The 19,206-nt window shown below is 38.8% G+C and overlaps 1 protein-coding gene across 1 annotated transcript in view; it reads left to right on the top strand.

Moving 5' to 3' along the window:
* ggt1b (gamma-glutamyltransferase 1b) overlaps positions 1–13,417 on the top strand; it is a gene marked incomplete at its 5' end in the record, with an annotated part of 34,506 nt that extends 21,089 nt beyond the window's left edge. The window contains 6 exons of the mRNA XM_079804291.1: positions 6,991–7,127; positions 7,519–7,706; positions 9,636–9,763; positions 10,080–10,192; positions 10,280–10,393; positions 13,015–13,417. Of these exons, the coding sequence (XP_079660417.1) occupies positions 6,991–7,127; positions 7,519–7,706; positions 9,636–9,763; positions 10,080–10,192; positions 10,280–10,393; positions 13,015–13,161 (827 nt within the window). The 3' untranslated portion in view covers positions 13,162–13,417. The remainder of the gene's footprint in view (positions 1–6,990; positions 7,128–7,518; positions 7,707–9,635; positions 9,764–10,079; positions 10,193–10,279; positions 10,394–13,014) is intronic.
* Between the last annotated feature and the right edge of the window lie 5,789 nt (positions 13,418–19,206).

The raw sequence follows: 19,206 nt of genomic DNA, 5'->3' as shown, positions 1-19,206 counted from the left end.
ACGAGAGCTGAGGATCCAAACGCAGCTTTATTAAAGTGTAATCCACAATCGTAGTCAAAAGGTCATACACAGGCAAGCAGTCCAAACAGGCAAACAAGACAGGAGAGACAGGCAAAAGGGTAATCCACGGAACGGGTGAGTAATCCAAAAACAAGAGACAAGAAACCAGGGAAGACGCTCAGAAGTAATACAACAAACAAGACTTTGCAATGAATGACTGGGTGAACAGGCTAGATATAGGCGTAGTAATGGTAATGAGGTAAATGAGACACAGGTGTAAACAGTGAGTCTGGGCAAATGATTATGGGTAATGTAGTCCTTGATGGAGTGACAGCTCGGGGTGGAGTGTCCTCTGGTGGTAATCACGGGGCACTCTCACTGGTGATCGTGACACAGTAGATCATGGACACAATTGTTTTTCTTCTTGAAATTGGAACGTTTAATATATACACTACAATTTAAAGGGGACCAATTTACAATTTATTATGCAAAATTCACTTTTATATCGTCTTTGAACATAATTATGTGTCCGCAGTGTGAGTATACAATCACCCTATTGTGGTAAAAATCCATCCAGTCCGTTATTTTCCCCAGATATCTGAAACCGAGCCGTTCAGGAATGTGCTCCAATGTGCTGCCGCGACTGGCACAGAATCTGCCCTATTAGCTTAGCTCCACCCCTGAGTGAACTGTATACAGTCTGCCATGTTTATCTCCTCGCCAGAGCATTTAACAGCATTCAAGTAAGAAATATATTATATTAAAGCTACTAAAGTTATTCAATGAAGATCAGTGAGTGATTTTCAGTGTTTCTTTTGTTGTTTGATTCATATTAACAGCATATAGCAGTAAGTACCGTATATTACGCTGGTTTCACTTTAATACACAAATTTAATATACACATGAAAATTTTTTTTACTTACTTTTTACGTTCACAGACATAACTGTGAACTTTGTGTTTTTGACAGAACCTTGCGTGTATTTGACAGTTTAAGTACGATAAGACGTGAAAGAGAACTTTTAAGACTCACAGGACGCGCCGTCTGACATCCATCTTTCTGTGCGTGTGCTTGGATGTGTGCACTCAGAAAAGTATATATCAGAAGTTTAAACTGATATGGCTTTAAAAAGCATGCAAATAATCAAAATAGACGAAAAACTAAAATCTCATGTGAGAGTGACCAAAATGATGACCAAATGGATAATCAAACCAAACAGATGTTTAGTTTCACCCAAGGTACAAACTGTAAAGGCTCCGCCCTCTTCTGGAAAGGGGGGCGGAGAGCAGCAGCTCATTTGCATTTAAAGAAACATGCACGAAAATAGCATGTTTTTTGCTTAAACTTAAAAATGGGCATTTACAACGTGGCATAATAAATGATCTGTGGGGTATTTTTGGCTGAAACTTCAGAGACACATTCTGGGGACACCTGAGACTTTTATATATAGATTTGAGAATTTAGATATTGTAAAAAGGGGCATAATCCCATAAAATAAATAACGTAACCTAAACTAGGGTGTTTTTCCTGTTGTAATTAGCATTCATTTGTTCCAGTATGTTGGATTTTACTCTAGTGATCATGATTTTTTTGTGCAATATAAATATGTACATTTTTTGAAGAATATTATGCTATTATATTTATTTACTAATCCAGGGTACGACTGAAATGGTCGTACATGTGACAAATAAATAAATAAATATAACAAACAAAAAAATATAACATAACATATGCTGGTGCACACTCAAACGAATACTTTCTCAAATGGATTTTATATTGTTGTATATGTTTATTATGTTATATATATTGTTTATTATTTTATGTTTGTTTTATGTCGCATTTACAACCATTTCAGTCGTAGTCTGAAGCCCTGAACGAAATCTTGTTTAATGTTTGGCATACTTTACCCTGAATTAGTAAATAATTATATTTAAGTCTTTTTTTTTTTCAGTAGGCCTATTAAAAAATGTGTCTATCTCAGATTAATGTGTAGATTATATGTGAGCCATTTGTAATTTGTAGCACTATTAACACATTATGACCAAACCTATCTCACAACCAGTATCATTTGTGACCCTGGACCACAAAACCAGTCATAAGTCAATAGCATCGTATGGGTCAAAATTATAGATTTTTCTTTTATGCCAAAAATCATTAGGATATTAAATAAAGATCATGATCCATGAAGATATTTAGTAAATTTTAAGATATTTAAATATATAAAAAAAATGCATTATCAGTAGTAATATGCATTGCTAAGGACTTCATTTGGACAACTTTTAAGGCGATTTTCTCAATATTTAGATTTTTTTGCACCCTCAGATTGCAGATCCAGAACTATTCAAACAGTTTTATCTCGGTCAAATATTGTCCTATCCTAACAAGCCATACATCAATGGAAAAATGATTTATCCAGCATCCCAATTTATGACTGGTTTTGTGGTCCAGGGTCACATTTTAGTGAAATACTGTTATAGTTTTTATTCATATTTTTAATCAGATTTGATTTAACATTTTCTGTTTTCATTTTAATTTTAGTTAAAGTTTTAGTAATTTTGTTGTTTTTGTCATTTAAATGATTACAATTTTTTATGTCTATATAATTTTTTATTTTAGTCTTACTAATTTTAGCACATCAAGTAGAATTAATTAAAATACGATATATACATATTGGCATCTAGCTGAAATAAAACAAGCTTAAGTTTTTTTTAAAATTTTATTTCAAGTAACAAAAGTGTTTTTTATGATTTTAGTTTCAACTTTAGTTTTCGTTAACTATAACAACCCTGCTCACAACTCCAACTTTACACAGTGTGACTTTATACCTTTCAATGTGAACTATTTTTACTCTGAGGCAGAAAAAAACTTCTATGATAATAACCAACGTTGACCAGCATGAAAATTCACACAAGAGGAAGCATCCAGTTGATACTGATTACAGAATGACCATTAGTCAATCTCTAATGTTCTTAACCGTTTCCTCATGTGGAACGGAGTCAGGGGAGGATGAGACTTCAGAACCTTCCAACTTCTGTTGCTATGAGCTATTAAAATCCCTCCACCCTTCACTCCACCATGCCTGTCCTCCTGTCTCCCACACCAACACTAACGTGGGCTGTTTGCCACTAATTGGACACAAACCAAGCATGGAAAAATCTATGCAGTCAGCGTGTTCCGACCCTTTCCTTGGGGTTCCACCAGCAGGGGATACTCTGAAGCAGCCTGTCATCTGAGATTCATCAGCTTTGCTTTCTTGCGGCGAGCTGGACGTTCTCCACGGCTCTGTGTCTATGTCTTTTTAAAACACCCACTCTGTAGCTTTACTGATGAGATACTTAGTCATTAAGTTGCTGCCAGACAGGGCATGGCTGTCGATAAACACGGTTAGCACTTGTTTTTTTTTTCACAATGTAGCTTGATTTATTCAGGAGTTATGAAACATCTTCCACGGCGAAACTCTCATAATTGTTCAATTATTTCGAACAGACATTTCTGCCATAAATGGGCGAGACAATTTGAGATGTTTTCTGACATTAAAGCTGGGTCAGTTGTCCAACATTAAAATAATAGTTGACCTAGAAATGAAAATCATATCATCATTTACTCATTTCCGAACCCATTTGAGTTATGTGGAACATGTAATGAGATGATTTGAAGAAAAATCTACAGAATTTTCTGTCTTTAAAGGGGCCATTATGCTTTTTTCCTTTAAATTTTCAACTGTCTTTAGTGTGTAATGCTGCTGTTTGAGCTTGGAAAGGGTCTGCAAAGTTATAAAAACACAAAGTCACTCCAAAGGGAGTTATTCTCTAAATCAGTGCGCACTGTTTCTGAACACCCTGAAACGCCTCCATTGTAGTCCATGGACTGTAGTCCATAGTCCACGCCTCCATTGAGTTTTTTTTATGAACGAACAGGTCACAATATCCCTCATTTAAATAATTCTTGCCCAAAACATATACCCAAAAAAAGGAGTGAGGCCTGGTTGAGTTGCATTTGAAGTGTGTTGGAACTCGCTGTTATAAGGGGAGTGACATTTCCGAAACATACTTAAGACGGTTGACCAATCACAACACACTGGTCCAGCCGTCCAATCAGAACACACTGTGCTTTTCGGAAGGAGGGGCTTCATCGAGTCAGGAGCTAAACAGAGTGTTACTGACAGATTGGGAAGATAGGTGCTGCAACAATGCAAAATATTTGAAAAATAAGGAATTTTTTATCATACACACGGTGCAATGCGACGCCAGGTGCGACACGTGTTTTTTGCTAGTGTAGCGAATTAGCTCTGAGGGGAAATATTAACAATTATTCAATTATGATTATTCATTATGATTAATTATGAATATTTGAATCAGTTAAATAGATTAACTTGATGTAGCTACATTAACATTGCAATCATTCAATCAGTTCGTCCTATGGACATTCAGTATTGATTATTAATTCTTAGAAAAGGATATTTTTCATGGCCACAGAAAAATAATTCTTTCTTTGTATTTGCATAAGAGCCTAGAGCGCATAACAAGATCGATCATTTAAGGGACAATTTGTTTGCAGGCAGGGAGTCAGGACCAAACATATATTGTGCACAAATTTGATTAACTAAAGCGCGGACAAGACTAAAACTAACATAAAACATATACAAAAACATACATGACAAGAGGTAAGGTTAAAGTGGATGGAGGGAAAGGGGTTAGAACAGATGGATGAAGTTATGCAAAGAGTCTAGACCTTGGGAAGAACCATCTTTGATAAACTCCTTTGTCTGAACGAAGGAGTTTACAGTTTTACTAACTACACAGCGATTTCTGTTTTGTACTTTACTTGCATTTAGCCTGAGCTGTAGAAGACCGTCCGAGGTGAAATCGCAGGAAAAAGTTTCGATGGTTCCGTCCCATGGCATTGAAGTGGCGATCAAGTTCTTCTGCATCGATTTAAGAAGAAATGATGAGCTTGCGTGGTTGTTTCGACTCCGTCAAGGTTGAGGAAGTTGCACAGGCCTTAAAGGGATAGTTCACTCAAAAATGAAAATTAGCCCATGTATATGACATTCTCCTTTCAGACGAATAAAATCTGAGTTATATTAAAAAAGTCCAGGCTAATCCGAGCTTTATAATAGCAGTAATACTTGCTCTGTTTTTGAAGTCCATTAAAAAATGCATCTGTCCGTCAAATAACGTGCTCCACGCGGCTCCGGGGTGTTAATAAAGGCCTTCTGAAGCGAATCGATGTGTTTGTGTAAGAAAAATATCCATATTTTAAAATTTATTTCATTTTTTTTCTATGGCTCTGCATCAGCCATCCCCACGCCATCACTTCCGGCGAATAAGGTCAAAATACATGCAAAATACCAGCACGATCATAGATATATACATAGATGCCTCATTAGTGCCTGCGCGGATCGGTCGAATGAGGCATCTACGTATATATTTCTTTGATTGCCCCATTATTTTGACCTTATTCGCCAGAAGTTATGGCGCTGGGAATACTAGATGACATTCATCTGATAAGAGGTAAAGAAATAACATAAATACCGCAGAAAACGATCGTTTCGTGTCTTAAGACATCAATGTGTCGCCACGAGCCGCATGGTTTAATATGGATTCGTATGTCGATGTGTTTTTACTCTCATAGCTCTCATGCTCTCATAGTTTTACGACCCTTTGTCTCAAGCAGATCATTTGGAGATTGGTTGCTTGATGGAGCCATTAAAGATTCTTGTTATACTAATATGTTGCGCAAGGGTCGACATATCATATACACAATCATTTAGACCTTTAAATTTCGACTTCATAGACACCAAACATGCCATACACATGATTTTCGTTAACAGTAGTATGCAATTCTGAAACATTAATCCAACAGAGATTGAATTAACACATAGACCAAACCCTATAAAAACAAATCATGAGATGGATATATGTTTATATATTTCTCAAGTGGTTATATATAGGCTATACGAGTTTAAGATGGTTTATTTGTCTTTTTCAGAAAGTTTCAGCTCTCTGCACATTCCTTTGAGTCGTAAAACAAGGGTTATCTGATGGTAACCCTGGTAACGGAGTATCCTGGTACCCTGTGCTATTGGGGGAAGGTCTGCTACTAAGCACAAAGCATTCGAAACATATTTGTTAAACGTAACCGGCGATTATGTGTCTGATTCGCCTCAGTCGCTTTCAGCCCCAACGCAGTTATCATTTTCACGTCCTGCCCCACGTTGTTTATATAGCAAATGCACTCGCGCCCATCTGTTCGCCCTACGGCGTGCTGGTCTGAAAACGAGGTGTGTTGCTATTTTGAAAACGCAGTATTTTTTGTATTATTTATATATCATGTTATTTATCATGTATCACGCGCATACACTCACAGGGACGCGCAGCAGCACACAAACATTTTTCAATATAAAAAATGAAAGGATTCCTCTCTGGAGAAGTGTTCAGTCTTTCCGCTCGCAAATTCCGCCATGTAAATAGCGAATCCGCCATGGTGCGAGCGCAACTGGCATTTAAAGGGAATGGGAGATGAGACTTTGATTGGTTTATTGCACGTTACACCCAAAACACACTCATGTCACATTAAGACACTTGGTACAACCCTTTTTGACCATGCGCCAACCGTTTTTTCCACCGTTAAAATAGCAAAAGTGGATTCGGACACGCCCTAAGTGCACATGCGCCACGCGCTTCAGACCATGCGCTCAGATTGTTAAAATAGGGCCCTTAAACATGAAAACCTATACTAGTAGACCCCAAAAACAAAACTAAGATTTTGAAAAAGGACTGAGGAAGAACTGAAATTGTCCATCTCATTTGTTCTTCTGCATATTCAGATTTGATAAGACAAATGCGAGAAACATTACATCAGGTTTCTGAAGACCTTTTTGTGGCAGCCATCTTGATGATTCGCAGTTCTATTCATATGACAACAACAGTTAACATGGTTGAGTAATCAATGTTGTGAATCTAACTGAACTCCCATTCTCTTTCCTCAGGTTACAACTTTAGTCCAGACAGTGTCTCCACCACGGAGAATAAAATCCTCACCTATCATCGCATAGTCGAGGCGTTCCGGTTTGCGTATGCAAAGAGGAGTGTCTTGGGGGATCCACAATTTCTCAACATCTCTGATGTAAGTTGTGAACAATGAAAGGGTTGCTTCATCCAAAAAAACTGAATCATTTAGTGGTTTCGAACCTGTATAACCTTTGCACAAACAAAATGCATTATTTTAATGTAAAACTGTTCATATATTTTACCGTAAAAATGCTCGTATGTATCTTCAGCAGTTGTTCAGGTTGACACAGATGGCATATGTTATCCTCTCTCGGTCAGTTGTGATCAAAGCCTTTATTGAAGCCGACATGCTGTATCTCACACTAATCACAGAGCATGAAAATAGTGCACTATTGAACGGCTCATTGTGCGTACGCTCTTTTGATCAGCTGTTCTTTCAAGCTGTAGATTATTGTGCCGCCAGCAGGGCCGCAGTAATGATCTGTGATCCTCTTTCTCTCTGGCAGTTCATCCAGAACATTACCTCGAAGGGCTATGCTGACATGATACTTCAGAAGATCACAGATAATACGACTCAGCAAGAGAGCTACTATGAACCCGAGTTCTATCTTCCCAACAATCACGGCACGTCGCATGTGTCAGTGGTGGCAGAAGACGGCAGTGCAGTCTCCGCCACCAGCACCATCAACCTATTGTGAGAATTTGCCTTTTTTCTTTGCCAATCGGAGGTTTTTCTCCAACATATGCATCAAAAATGATTTTGTCTCAGAGTTTACATTTTCAGGGGGAATTAGCATATGATTGGCAAATGTATGCTATAATATTATGCTAGGTTGCGCCACACCACTTCACAAGAGGGGTAACGTGGGGGTGCGACTTTCCAGGTGACTCATTTAGGAAGCTCCCATTTTAGGTTCTTAATTTTGTTTACGATGTCTTTAATCTCTCTAAACTCCTCCTTTCTGAGAGCCTACTCTGCTCTGATTGGTCAGATGGCCAAGACTGTTGTAATTGATTACTCTGCTCTGATTGGTCAGATGGCCCAGTCTGTTGTGATTGGTCTACTCTTCTCTGATTGGTCAGATGGCCAAGACTGTTGTAATTGGTCTATTCTGCTCTGATTGGTCAGATGGCCCAGTCTGTTGTGATTGGTCTGCTCTGCTCCAGACGGCCCAGTCTGTTGTGATTGGTCTATTCTGCTCTGATTGGTCAGACAGCCCAGTCTGTTGTGATTGGTCTGCTCTGCTCTGATTGGTCAGATGGCCCAGTCTGTTTTGATTGGTCTGCTCTGCTCTGCTGGTCAGATGGCCTAATCTGTTGTGATTGGTCTATTCTGCTCTGATTGGTCAGACGGCCCAGTCTGTTGTGATTGGTCTGCTCTCATTGGCCAGATGGCCCAGTCTGTTGTGATTGGTCTGCTCTGCTCTGATTGGTCTGTTGTGATTGGTCTGCTCTGCTCTGATTGGTCAGATGGCCCAGTCTGTTGTAATTGGTCTATTCTGCTCTGATTGGTCAGACGGCCCAGTCTGTTGTGATTGGTCTGCTTTGATTGGTCAGATGACCCAGTCTGTTGTGATTGGTCTGCTCTGCTCTGATTGGTCTGTTGTGATTGGTCTGCTCTGCTCTGACTGATCAGATGGCCCAGTCTGTTGTGATTGGTCTGCTCTGCTCTGATTGGTCAGATGGCCCAGTCTGTTGTGATTGGTCTATTCTGCTCTGATTGGTCAGATGGCCCAGTCTGTTATGATTGGACTGCTCTGATTGGTCAGATGGCCCAGTCTGTTGTGATTGGTCTGCTCTGCTCTGATTGGTCAGATGGCCCAGACTGTTGTGATTGGTCTGCTCTGCTCTGATTGGTCAGATGGCCCAGACTGTTGTGATTGGTCTGCTCTGCTCTGATTGGTCAGATGGCCCAGACTGTTGTGATTGGTCTGCTCTGCTCTGATTGGTCATACGGTCCAGTCTGTTGTGATTACTCTATTCTGTTCTGATTGGTCAGATGGCCCAGTCTGTTGTGATTGATCTGTTTTGATTGGTCAGATGGCCCAGTCTGCTGTGATTGGTCTGCTGTGCTCTGATTGTGTCAGATGGCCCAGTCTGTTGTGATTGGTCTACTCTGCTCTGATTGGTCATACGGTCCAGTCTGTTGTGATTACTCTATTCTGTTCTGATTGGTCAGATGGCCCAGTCTGTTGTGATTGATCTGTTTTGATTGGTCAGATGGCCCAGTCTGCTGTGATTGGTCTGCTGTGCTCTGATTGTGTCAGATGGCCCAGTCTGTTGTGATTGGTCTACTCTGCTCTGATTGGTCAGACGGCTCAGTCTGTTGTTATTGGTCTACCACTTACCGTGCATGTCAGAAACGAAATGGCTGCTACCATTTCTTTGGCTCCGGAGGTTGGTTTTAACATATCAATTTGAGCCCGAGTCCTCATCCTTCAGAAGTGCATGTGGATTTGCTTTTGCAGTTCAGAAAACAACTCCATTAATTTGTGCACTTTGCTGACCTTTTACATTCACAAACAGATATAATACACACTACATGAAAGATAATATATAAAAAACAGGGATAGAAGGTTTTAATTCCAATAAATAAATAAATCATGTTCTTTCTCTTTCCCAGTTTCGGCTCCAAGTTTATGTCAAATTCAACAGGAATTTTACTAAACAACGAGATGGATGACTTCAGTTCCCCCTTGATCACCAACAACTTTGGAGTTCCTCCATCTCCCAACAACTTCATTGTCCCACGTGAGAAAAACATGATTACAGCCATTGGCAATAGCATCCTACTCATTCAGTTTTTTTTACTTTTTTAATATAATTAAATATATACATATAAATATCAATAATAATAATTATAGAAATAATAGAATAGCAGTTATTATTTTAACATCTCATTCTTGATTTATTCAAAAGATCAAAATTGTACTGTTCCATTTTGCTGTTTCAAAATAATATTATTACAAATAGTAAGCATTTGCAAACACAGCCATGAACTTTAGTGAATCTTTGAAGATTTTGCTTTAATAGTTCGGTAACCCTGTTGCTTCTCATCTTTGCCCAGATAAAAGGCCCATGTCTTCTATGTGCCCCGCCATCCTGCTAGACAAAAACAATAAAGTTAAAATGGTAGTTGGAGCCTCTGGAGGAACAAAGATCACCACAGCTGTGGCCCAGGTGCATTTTCAATTTATTGTAGTCCAGATAGTTGTGCTGGACATAGTTCAAACCATATCACCTCATGTATTACTGACATCTGTGCAGGTGATCCTAAATGCACTGTTCTTCGAATATGACCTGAAGAAAGCGATAGTAGACCCAAGAATTCATAATCAACTCAGTCCAAACACCACGCAGGGAGAGCCTGACTTTGACAAGGTGAGTGAAGTATACAAGTGTCATTTTAAGTCAGAATTGCGTTACTTAAAGTCAGAATTGAGAGATATAAAGTCAGAATTATGAGATATAAAGTCAGAATTGTGAGATATAAAGTGAAAATTGCGAGATATAAAGTCAGAATTGTGAGATATAAAGTCAGAATTGTGAGATATAAAGTCAGAATTGTGAGATAGAAAGTCAGAATTGCGAGATATAAAGTCAGAATTGTGAGATATAAAGTCAGAATTGTGAGATATAAAGTCAGAATTGTGAGATATAAAGTCAGAATTGTGAGATATAAAGTCAGAATTGCGAGATATAAAGTCAGAATTGCATGATATAAAGTCAGAATTGTGTGATATAAAGTCAGAATTGTGAGATATAAAGTCAGAATTTTGAGATATAAAGTGAGAATTGTGAGATATAAAGTCAGAATTGTGAGATATAAAGTCAGAATTGTGAGATATAAAGTCAGAATTGCGAGATATAAAGTCAGAATTGTGAGATATAAAGTCAGAATTGCGAGATATAAAGTCAGAATTGCATGATATAAAGTCAGAATTGCATGATATGAAGTCAGAATTGTGAGATATAAAGTCAGAATTGCGAGATATAAAGTCAGAATTGTGAGATATAAAGTCAGAATTGTGAGATATAAAGTCAGAATTGTGAGATATAAAGTCAGAATTGCGAGATATAAAGTCAGAATTGCGAGATATAAAGTCAGAATTGTGAGATATAAAGTCAAAATTGCAAGATATAAAGTCAGAATTGTGTGATATAAAGTCAGAATTTTGAGATATAAAGTCAAAATTGCAAGATATAAAGTCAGAATTGTGTGATATAAAGTCAGAATTGTGAGATATAAAGTCAAAATTGCAAGATATAAAGTCAGAATTGTGTGATATAAAGTCAGAATTGTGAGATATAAAGTCAAAATTGCAAGATATAAAGTCAGAATTGCGAGATATAAAGTCAGAATTTTGAGATATAAAGTGAGAATTGTGAGATATAAAGTCAGAATTGCATGATATAAAGTCAGAATTGTGAGATATAAAGTGAGAATTTTGAGATATAAAGTGAGAATTGCGAGATATAAAGTCAGAATTGCATGATATAAAGTCAGATTCGCGAGATTTAAAGTCAGAATTGCGAGATATAAAGTCAGAATTGCGAGATATAAAGTCAGAATTGTGAGATATAAAGTCAGAATTGTGAGATATAAAGTCAGAATTGTGTGATATAAAGTCAGAATTGTGAGATATAAAGTCAGAATTGCCTTGTAAAGTCAAAAATGTGTGATACAGTTGCAATTGCGAGTTATAAAGTCAGGATAATGAGATATAAACTCACAATATAAGCTTGTTTATATCTCGCAATTGACCTATCGGTAAGCCCCGCCCCCCTTAGTTACTGTTGCTAACTCGGACAAACAAACGGAGTTGCTATATCTTACAATGTACAGCTGTCAGTGTGAAAACCTTATCCCAAGATGTTTTTGGACACAGAATGTAGCGCATACCCCGTCCGAATGATGGCCAAACTTTACTGATGGTTTATGAAGTTTATTACATCGTTTTCCACTCAAAAAAAATTATCGTAAGAGCTGTACAAACAAACAAAGCATAAGTGCGCATTAACGTCTCATTCACAAACTCTCTCTCTCTAGCCCTCTCTCCGTGGCATTACCATTAACATACACAGCAAATTACACAAAAACACTCACAGTGAACAAACATATACACAGACCTTATGCTTTTCGGGGGTGCAGTTAATAACTGGTGAACTTTGTATCTGCAAAACAACTCTGATATACTGCGTGTGAGCTTTCCCTGTCACTACCCGTAGACTATAACACCCATCAAAATAGGAGTCCTCCTTATAAGACAGATAATGCAGACCTTTAAACATATCTAAACTCACAGAAATAAAATAAATATGGTGAGAGATTAATTTGGAAGCGATGGTTTACAGATCTCAATGCAAACGGGAGAAGCCTCTTGTTACGACCGCAGATGATAACATCCAGGATCAACACTGTTCATGTACCGCAGGGTAAGATTACATAAATTCACATTTAATCAGTTTAATATGGAGATGCACTGAAATGTAGACCTTCATGTTTCTGACCTAACGTTACACCGTTGCATGAGAACAGTTAGTTATAGTTAGTCGGTTTGTACGTTAGCAGGGAATTACTAACTTTAATAGTAACTTAATGAGAGTATGACAACCAGAAAATCCTCTCAGGATCCCTGGAATCCGTGTTGCAGTACCTCAGGCACGACGTTTACCATTTTTGTAGCATAAACACCATCAAACCGATGACAGCTTCGGGTTTTCCAATGTTTCTCTATGGTGCTGAAACCTAAAGATGTCCGAGTTCCGGTCCCAGCGCAACTGATACTCAACTGCCATTGGCTCATCTGCGTTCGATGGGAGGGGCTTACCGATTTTTTGCAGTGGTGACTACTTTATATTCTTCAATTCTGACTTTATAACTTGCAATTGCGATTTTACCTTATATCACGCAGTTCTGAGTTAAAAAAAAGTTGATATTTTCTTTGGTTGTTCTGAAAACACATGCGTTTTTGGCTAAGCACAACCCACTCAACCCACAGGCCGTTTTGGAGGGTCTTGCCCAGAAGAACCATGTTACAGAGGTGTTGAAGTCCACAGGCGCAGTGGTTCAAGCCGTGGTGCGGTACAGTGCTGGCCTCAGCGCTGAGTCAGACCCCCGTAAGGGAGGATATGCAGCTGGGTACTGACCTCCGACTCAGCGATCCAAGTCTCCAGGCCAGCTGGAGGCAATCGAGATGATACTGCTCTGAAACAACCAAGTGCCTCCATCAGAGATCCGACAGGCGAATCAGTTCTGGACAATAAAAAGTGCTGTCAATGTTGATCTCTGACAACCCCACATTCAGTGAATGAGGAGTAAGCTGTTTCTTCCGATGACATCCAACACAATCTGTACTGATCATGATATTTATTTCTGCAAATAAACGTGTTGTGATAGCGATTATGAACTCTCTCTCTTGTCTTCTGTCTGTACTGAGATTTACATCCAAGCAATTTTTGCAAGACTTAGAGGGAGTGTCTCAGGGGAGGAGGTTTTAATCAAGCCTCTAATAAGAGCTGAAGCATGAACAAGAAAATGCGGGTTTTAATGTCCCACGAGTATGTGGTCCTGCCCACAGGCACCGGCCCAACATCAAGCAGCATCATTTATGCTGAAGTTGTGGGGGACAGAGAAAAATCACATAAACAGCTCTTAAAGGTCCCATGGCATGAAATTTTCATTTTATGAGGTATTTCAACATTAATATGAGTTCCCCTAGCCTGAATATTGTCCCCAAGTGGATAGAAATGTTGATCGGTGTAAAACCGAGTTCTGGCTGTCTCTCTCTGCCTTTGAGAAAATGACAGGCCAGACGAGCCAATCCTGAAGCCTCCTGGTTTGACGTCCAAGCAGGAACGGTTTCCTCCCTTTCCCCCGCCCAGAGAATCTGGCACGCCCATGCAAACACTCGAGAGATCATTAACGTTACTTGTGAACGAGTGAACTGGCAGTTTCTCAGTGTTTGGATGTACAAATGAAAACAGAAGTCTTTCTTCAGTTCCTTCTGATCTGTGATCATTGATTTCTGATGTGTAGCTAATTATTTATTATTCGTGCACACGCTGCGGCTTCTCTCTCTCCCTACAGAACGGTGTTTTCGTGTTTTCTATCTTGTGAGTCAGTGTTTTGTACGTCCTCGTCGCGTCTATCTGTTCTAAAATGTGCATACAGTCTTTTCTGTTTAACATCAGCAGTAACATCTTTAGAGATAAACCTCACACACGCCGAAGCTCGGCCTTCAACATCCCCGACCCCCAGTACTGCATCTGGCCCACAGCGGAGGCACCAAACGCGGCGTGAGATTAAGCAGAAGGGGGGTAAGCGTGAGGGTATCTGGGCTAGGCTAGCTAGCTTTCCCCACAATAAACTGGATTACATTCGATTACTGCTGTTGTGTCTTTGTTTGCGCTGTGTAAGTTACTCAATGCGCATCACTGACGCTATTCATATGATTGGAACATATCTAGAAATAATGCTTTAATCAAACTTACTAACTCGTTCATCTCGCTGTAATGGTACATTGCATGTGTTACAAAGTTGGTAGAATAATGATGAAGAGGACTCGGTGTGACTGGGACTCGTGTTTATTCAGAACTCTCAGATACAAACACAATAAACTCGCGCTGACAGACAACGCTCTCATAACTCAGTAGTTACTATAAATAACTTTGTTAGCAATCGCTCCGTCTCCGTGATGTCCTGTTCGCGAACGAATCATTCTTTTGAATCGGTTCTTTTTAGTGAACCGAACCAGTTCACCAAATCGGACTGAATCGTTCTAAACGGTTCGCGTCTCGAGTCAGCGCTGATCCATAATTTACTAACTTTCTGACATGAGTGACAGCCCCTCTGACTAGAAATAAACTAATAACCTGAAGTATATTCTAGTAACTACAACAGTTCACCCTGAACTGAGACATGCTGAGAGAACTGATGTGAAGTGAACACAGGTCCATCTGTCTCTGGCAGACTCGTGCCTGCTCGTGCCTCGTTAAACCACGCCCCCTCCGCTCATTTAAAATGCAAAGATGTCAGCCAATCACAACAGTGGGCGTTTTTCCTGAAGTCTCACAGCAGACACGCCTCTTGAAGCAGGGCAGTCAGCCACAGGGCAAACAGCAGTATAGAAAAAATGCCTTTTATTTCTAAATTATGACATTTTATGATGTAAAAATCATACTAACAATATAAGTACACCTCAGGAAACACTATAAAATAATAGAAAAATGCCATGCCATGGGACCTTTAATTAAACTTTCAAACTTTGTCTGTACTGAACTATAAGAAAAGAGTGAGGTAAGATGTGTCACACTTTTGAACAAATTGAACATAATTTTTGTCACACTAGTAGTGATGGGAATAACGGCGTTACAGATAAACGGCGTTACTAACGGAATTATTTTTTTCAGTAACGAGTAATCAAACGAATTACTGTTCCTCCCGTTACAACGCCGTTAGCGTTACTGAGGGGAAAAAAAGCGGCGTTAGTCGCGTTACTATAATTGAGCTCACTGAAGCGCTTTTCATCCGAACAGGCTCTCTATCAGTCGGACCTGCAACGTGTGTGTGTGTGTGTGTGTGTGCGCGCGCACCATCCATGCGTGTTGGGGGTGGGTGTGGTGGTGCACATAACTGATGATGATTGGTGGGTGGGAGACAAGGTTGAAGTTGATAGGTTGAGTTCACACCTATTTTTTTCACGGTCTATGGTTCACACACACACACACACCAATGACGCACACGCATATGCACATTCAGCGATGGTCCAACGACTTCAAAGGTAGCTTTCGCAAACTGGAAGTATAAGCGCTACTTTTCCCTCGTTGAGGTGAAAGGTAAGAATATTTATGTAACATGCAACTTATGCCCAGGAAGAAAGAGTCTCTACACGCCGGTGGCAAGTGATTCTGAAGCGCCTCACATCATCATATGCCACAAAATTAGTGGCTAAAAACCCAGGTGATAACGTGAGCTCCACTACCAAAGGAAAGTATAGTACTGATAATATTTACACAATATTTACACTATAGTAGGCCTACTGATAATATTTACAATAATGCATTGAATTTGATAGGTGTCTCTTACATTGTCCCACAGCAACATTACAATAGTGTACATTAATGTACAATGTTTTATAATAATAATTTATTCTATTTAGTGTCCAATTCATTCATTCAACATATCTAATATTGGGGGCATCCAAGTTATTTGACATATTTGAACATTTGGGGAAAAAAAAAAAAGTAACGCAGTAATTACTTTCCCTGGTAATTAGTTACTTTTATAATGATGTAACTCAGTTACTAACTCAGTTACTATTTGTAAGAAGTAACTAGTAACTATAACTAATTACTTTTTTAAAGTAACGTGCCCAACACTGCACACTACAATATTTCGAAACGTCTGATCAAATACAGCTGCCTGGCTGAGAGATGCACATGAGAAAAATGAGTAACATTTTTAATCTGACATTTGACAAAGTACATTTTCTACATGTCGGATCAAATTTCGTGTCAAAACAAATGTATTCAGATCTAAAAATATACGTCAAATGTGTAAAGCCATGTAACTAGATTATTAATAGCCATTTTTTGTCCTAAAATGGCAGCCTATCTGTGGGGTAAAGTGGCTGAAATAAAAGCGGTCTCCAATGCATGAATTATATATAACAGAAATACTATTATTATTATAAATTAGTGCTGGGAATCGATGCAAAAAGTTAACTAATCAATCTATTTTTTTTAATTAATCGCGATTAATCGAAAGGGAGTTTTTTATATTTTGAAATTGTATTCATTTCCGTTTCAAACAATTTAAAGACAGCATATTTTAAATATTTGTCGTAATGGCATCTTTTTATGAATGAAGGCCAGTATGTCTCTATGAAACATTAATGACGTTACATTACAGTATAACTGAAAGCTACCAATTTCAACATTTATTAGGCTTTATAATTTTTTTTACCGTTATTTAACTAATTTAAGACTCCTATTATGAGAATACTCGACAAAACTTGCATTTTGGCAACATTCTCTGTGTTGTTGTTATTGTTTGTTCAAGAGCGAAAGAGAACTTGATGTGTGCACGAGACTAGTGCTCCCTCGATTAGCTCCCTTCCTAGGTGGTGAATCAGTATATCTTGTACATGAATGTGGCGACTCCCTGATCAGTGCCCTGACTACTGAACTAGGGATCTGATTGAGACGCACCCACACAGACAGGACATTGACATACAGCGCGTTCTAATGTATAAGGTCTATAATGTAACGCTGTTCTAATGTATAAGGTCTATAATGTAACGCTGTTCTAATGTATAAGGTCTATAATGTAACGCTGTTCTAATGTATAAGGTCTATAATGTAACGCTGGGCAAAAATGGATATAAAAATGTCCGCTGCGTTAAATGCCCATGTTAACACGTTAATTTGCCCAGCACTATTATAAATACAATTGCAATTGTTAAATTGTTTTACTAAATTATAATATTCTAAATATTACTGCTTTTTCTGGCTGGTTTGTGAATAATGTGCAACACATGAAAGGATTAGTTCACTTCAAAATGAAAATGTCCTGATATTTTACTCACCCCCATCTCATCCAAGATGTTCATGTCTTTCTTTCTTCAGTCGAAAAGAAATTAAGTTGAGGAAAACATTCCAGGATTTTTCTCCACACCATTGACTTCCATCAGGCACGTGCACAGGTAGGGCGTTGAGCCCTACCTGTGCAGAGCACATGCCCTTTTTGCCCTTACACTCCGAAGTGCCCTTTTTTTGGTGGTAGTGTTTTTTGTTCCTGCTTCAATAAATCAATAGTTTTGGTAACTGCATTTGAGTTTGACTTTTGTAAAATGTTAATAATATATTGATAAGTAATACAACCACATTTAATTTGTTTTTGCCACCGAAAAATCATAAATAAGCAAAGGTGCGCCCATAGACCGCCAAGAGCGCCCGCGCTGTTTCCTACTGGAACTTACACAAAGTGACTGAGTGATCCCCGTCATCTAGGTCAAATATATTTCGTAGAAATTTGTTCTTGGATTTATGATTGCTAATACAATTAATTTGTTAACATGTAATAATATCATGGTCGCATGTTTAATTAATTTACGTTGTTGATATATGCACATATTTGCTAATTTTTGAATCTCTATACTCTCTCGTTTTCACATGTGTAGTAAAAGATGGTTACAGTAATGTTGTCGTTACATTAAGTGCAAATAGGCCGTCTTTTTCACAAAAGGTCTGGTTGGGTCAGTCAGAATTGCAGAAGACACAATGTAAATGATATCCGTGATAGTGCAGGGGTAAAGCGCATGGCTTGAAGTTTTGACGCAAATTGATCACGGTTCGAATCCGCGTTTTGCCGAACTTGCTCTACTTCATTTTCCCATCACACAAAAATTCAAAAAGGCATTTTTCCCCCCAATAAAAATAGTGAAAATCTTCAAAAAATGTAAATAAAGCATGTCATGTGTGTTTGATAATAAAGTGTTAAGGCCTTTGCACACTGAGTCCGAAATTCGCATGCGAAATTTTCGCACGTCAAAAAATAAATTCGACCTCACGTTATGTCAATCACGCTTGCACACTGCCTCCGAAACTTTCGTCCGTCAAAAAAAAAAAATCGGAACAGGTTCGATTTTCTGCGTTTTTCGCATCCGTTTTCCCATCTACAGTGCTGATGCCCAACCTAAAACTGCTGGCAATGGTGGTGAATGAATCGCCAGTGCTCCTCAGATACCTACAATTAAATATACAAATATTATTGTATCACAAATACTACAATATCACAGCTATAATTATAGCACACCAACTCCCTGTAAACCGCGTGTGTGTGTGTGTGTGCGCGCGGATCCTACACATACTGCCAGTCTCTGTTCAGGATTGGTAATTGGTGGTCTTCTTTTTAATATGTGGCTCCAGTATCGCTAGCAAAGCATCAAACAGAGCCACTGACGTTCAACTTTGAATCGGTCTGGATAATCCGCAGCTCCTTGATAAGCAGGTGGAAGACGGCATTTTGTGTTGTTTTGCGTTTTTTTCCGTAACGCATTCATTAATACGCATCGGACTCCGTGTGCAAGGTCTCTGTGCGTGACAAATTTTTCGGATCACGAATACGAAAAAACGCATGCGAACATTTCGGACTCAGTGTGAAAAGGCCTTTAGGGGCGGGTGAACAGAGG

The sequence above is a fragment of the Gobio gobio genome (assembly GCF_949357685.1).
Source record: "Gobio gobio genome assembly, chromosome: 22".
NCBI classification, from domain to species: Eukaryota; Metazoa; Chordata; class Actinopteri; order Cypriniformes; family Gobionidae; genus Gobio; species Gobio gobio.
This window is presented reverse-complemented; position numbering and strand designations above follow the sequence as displayed.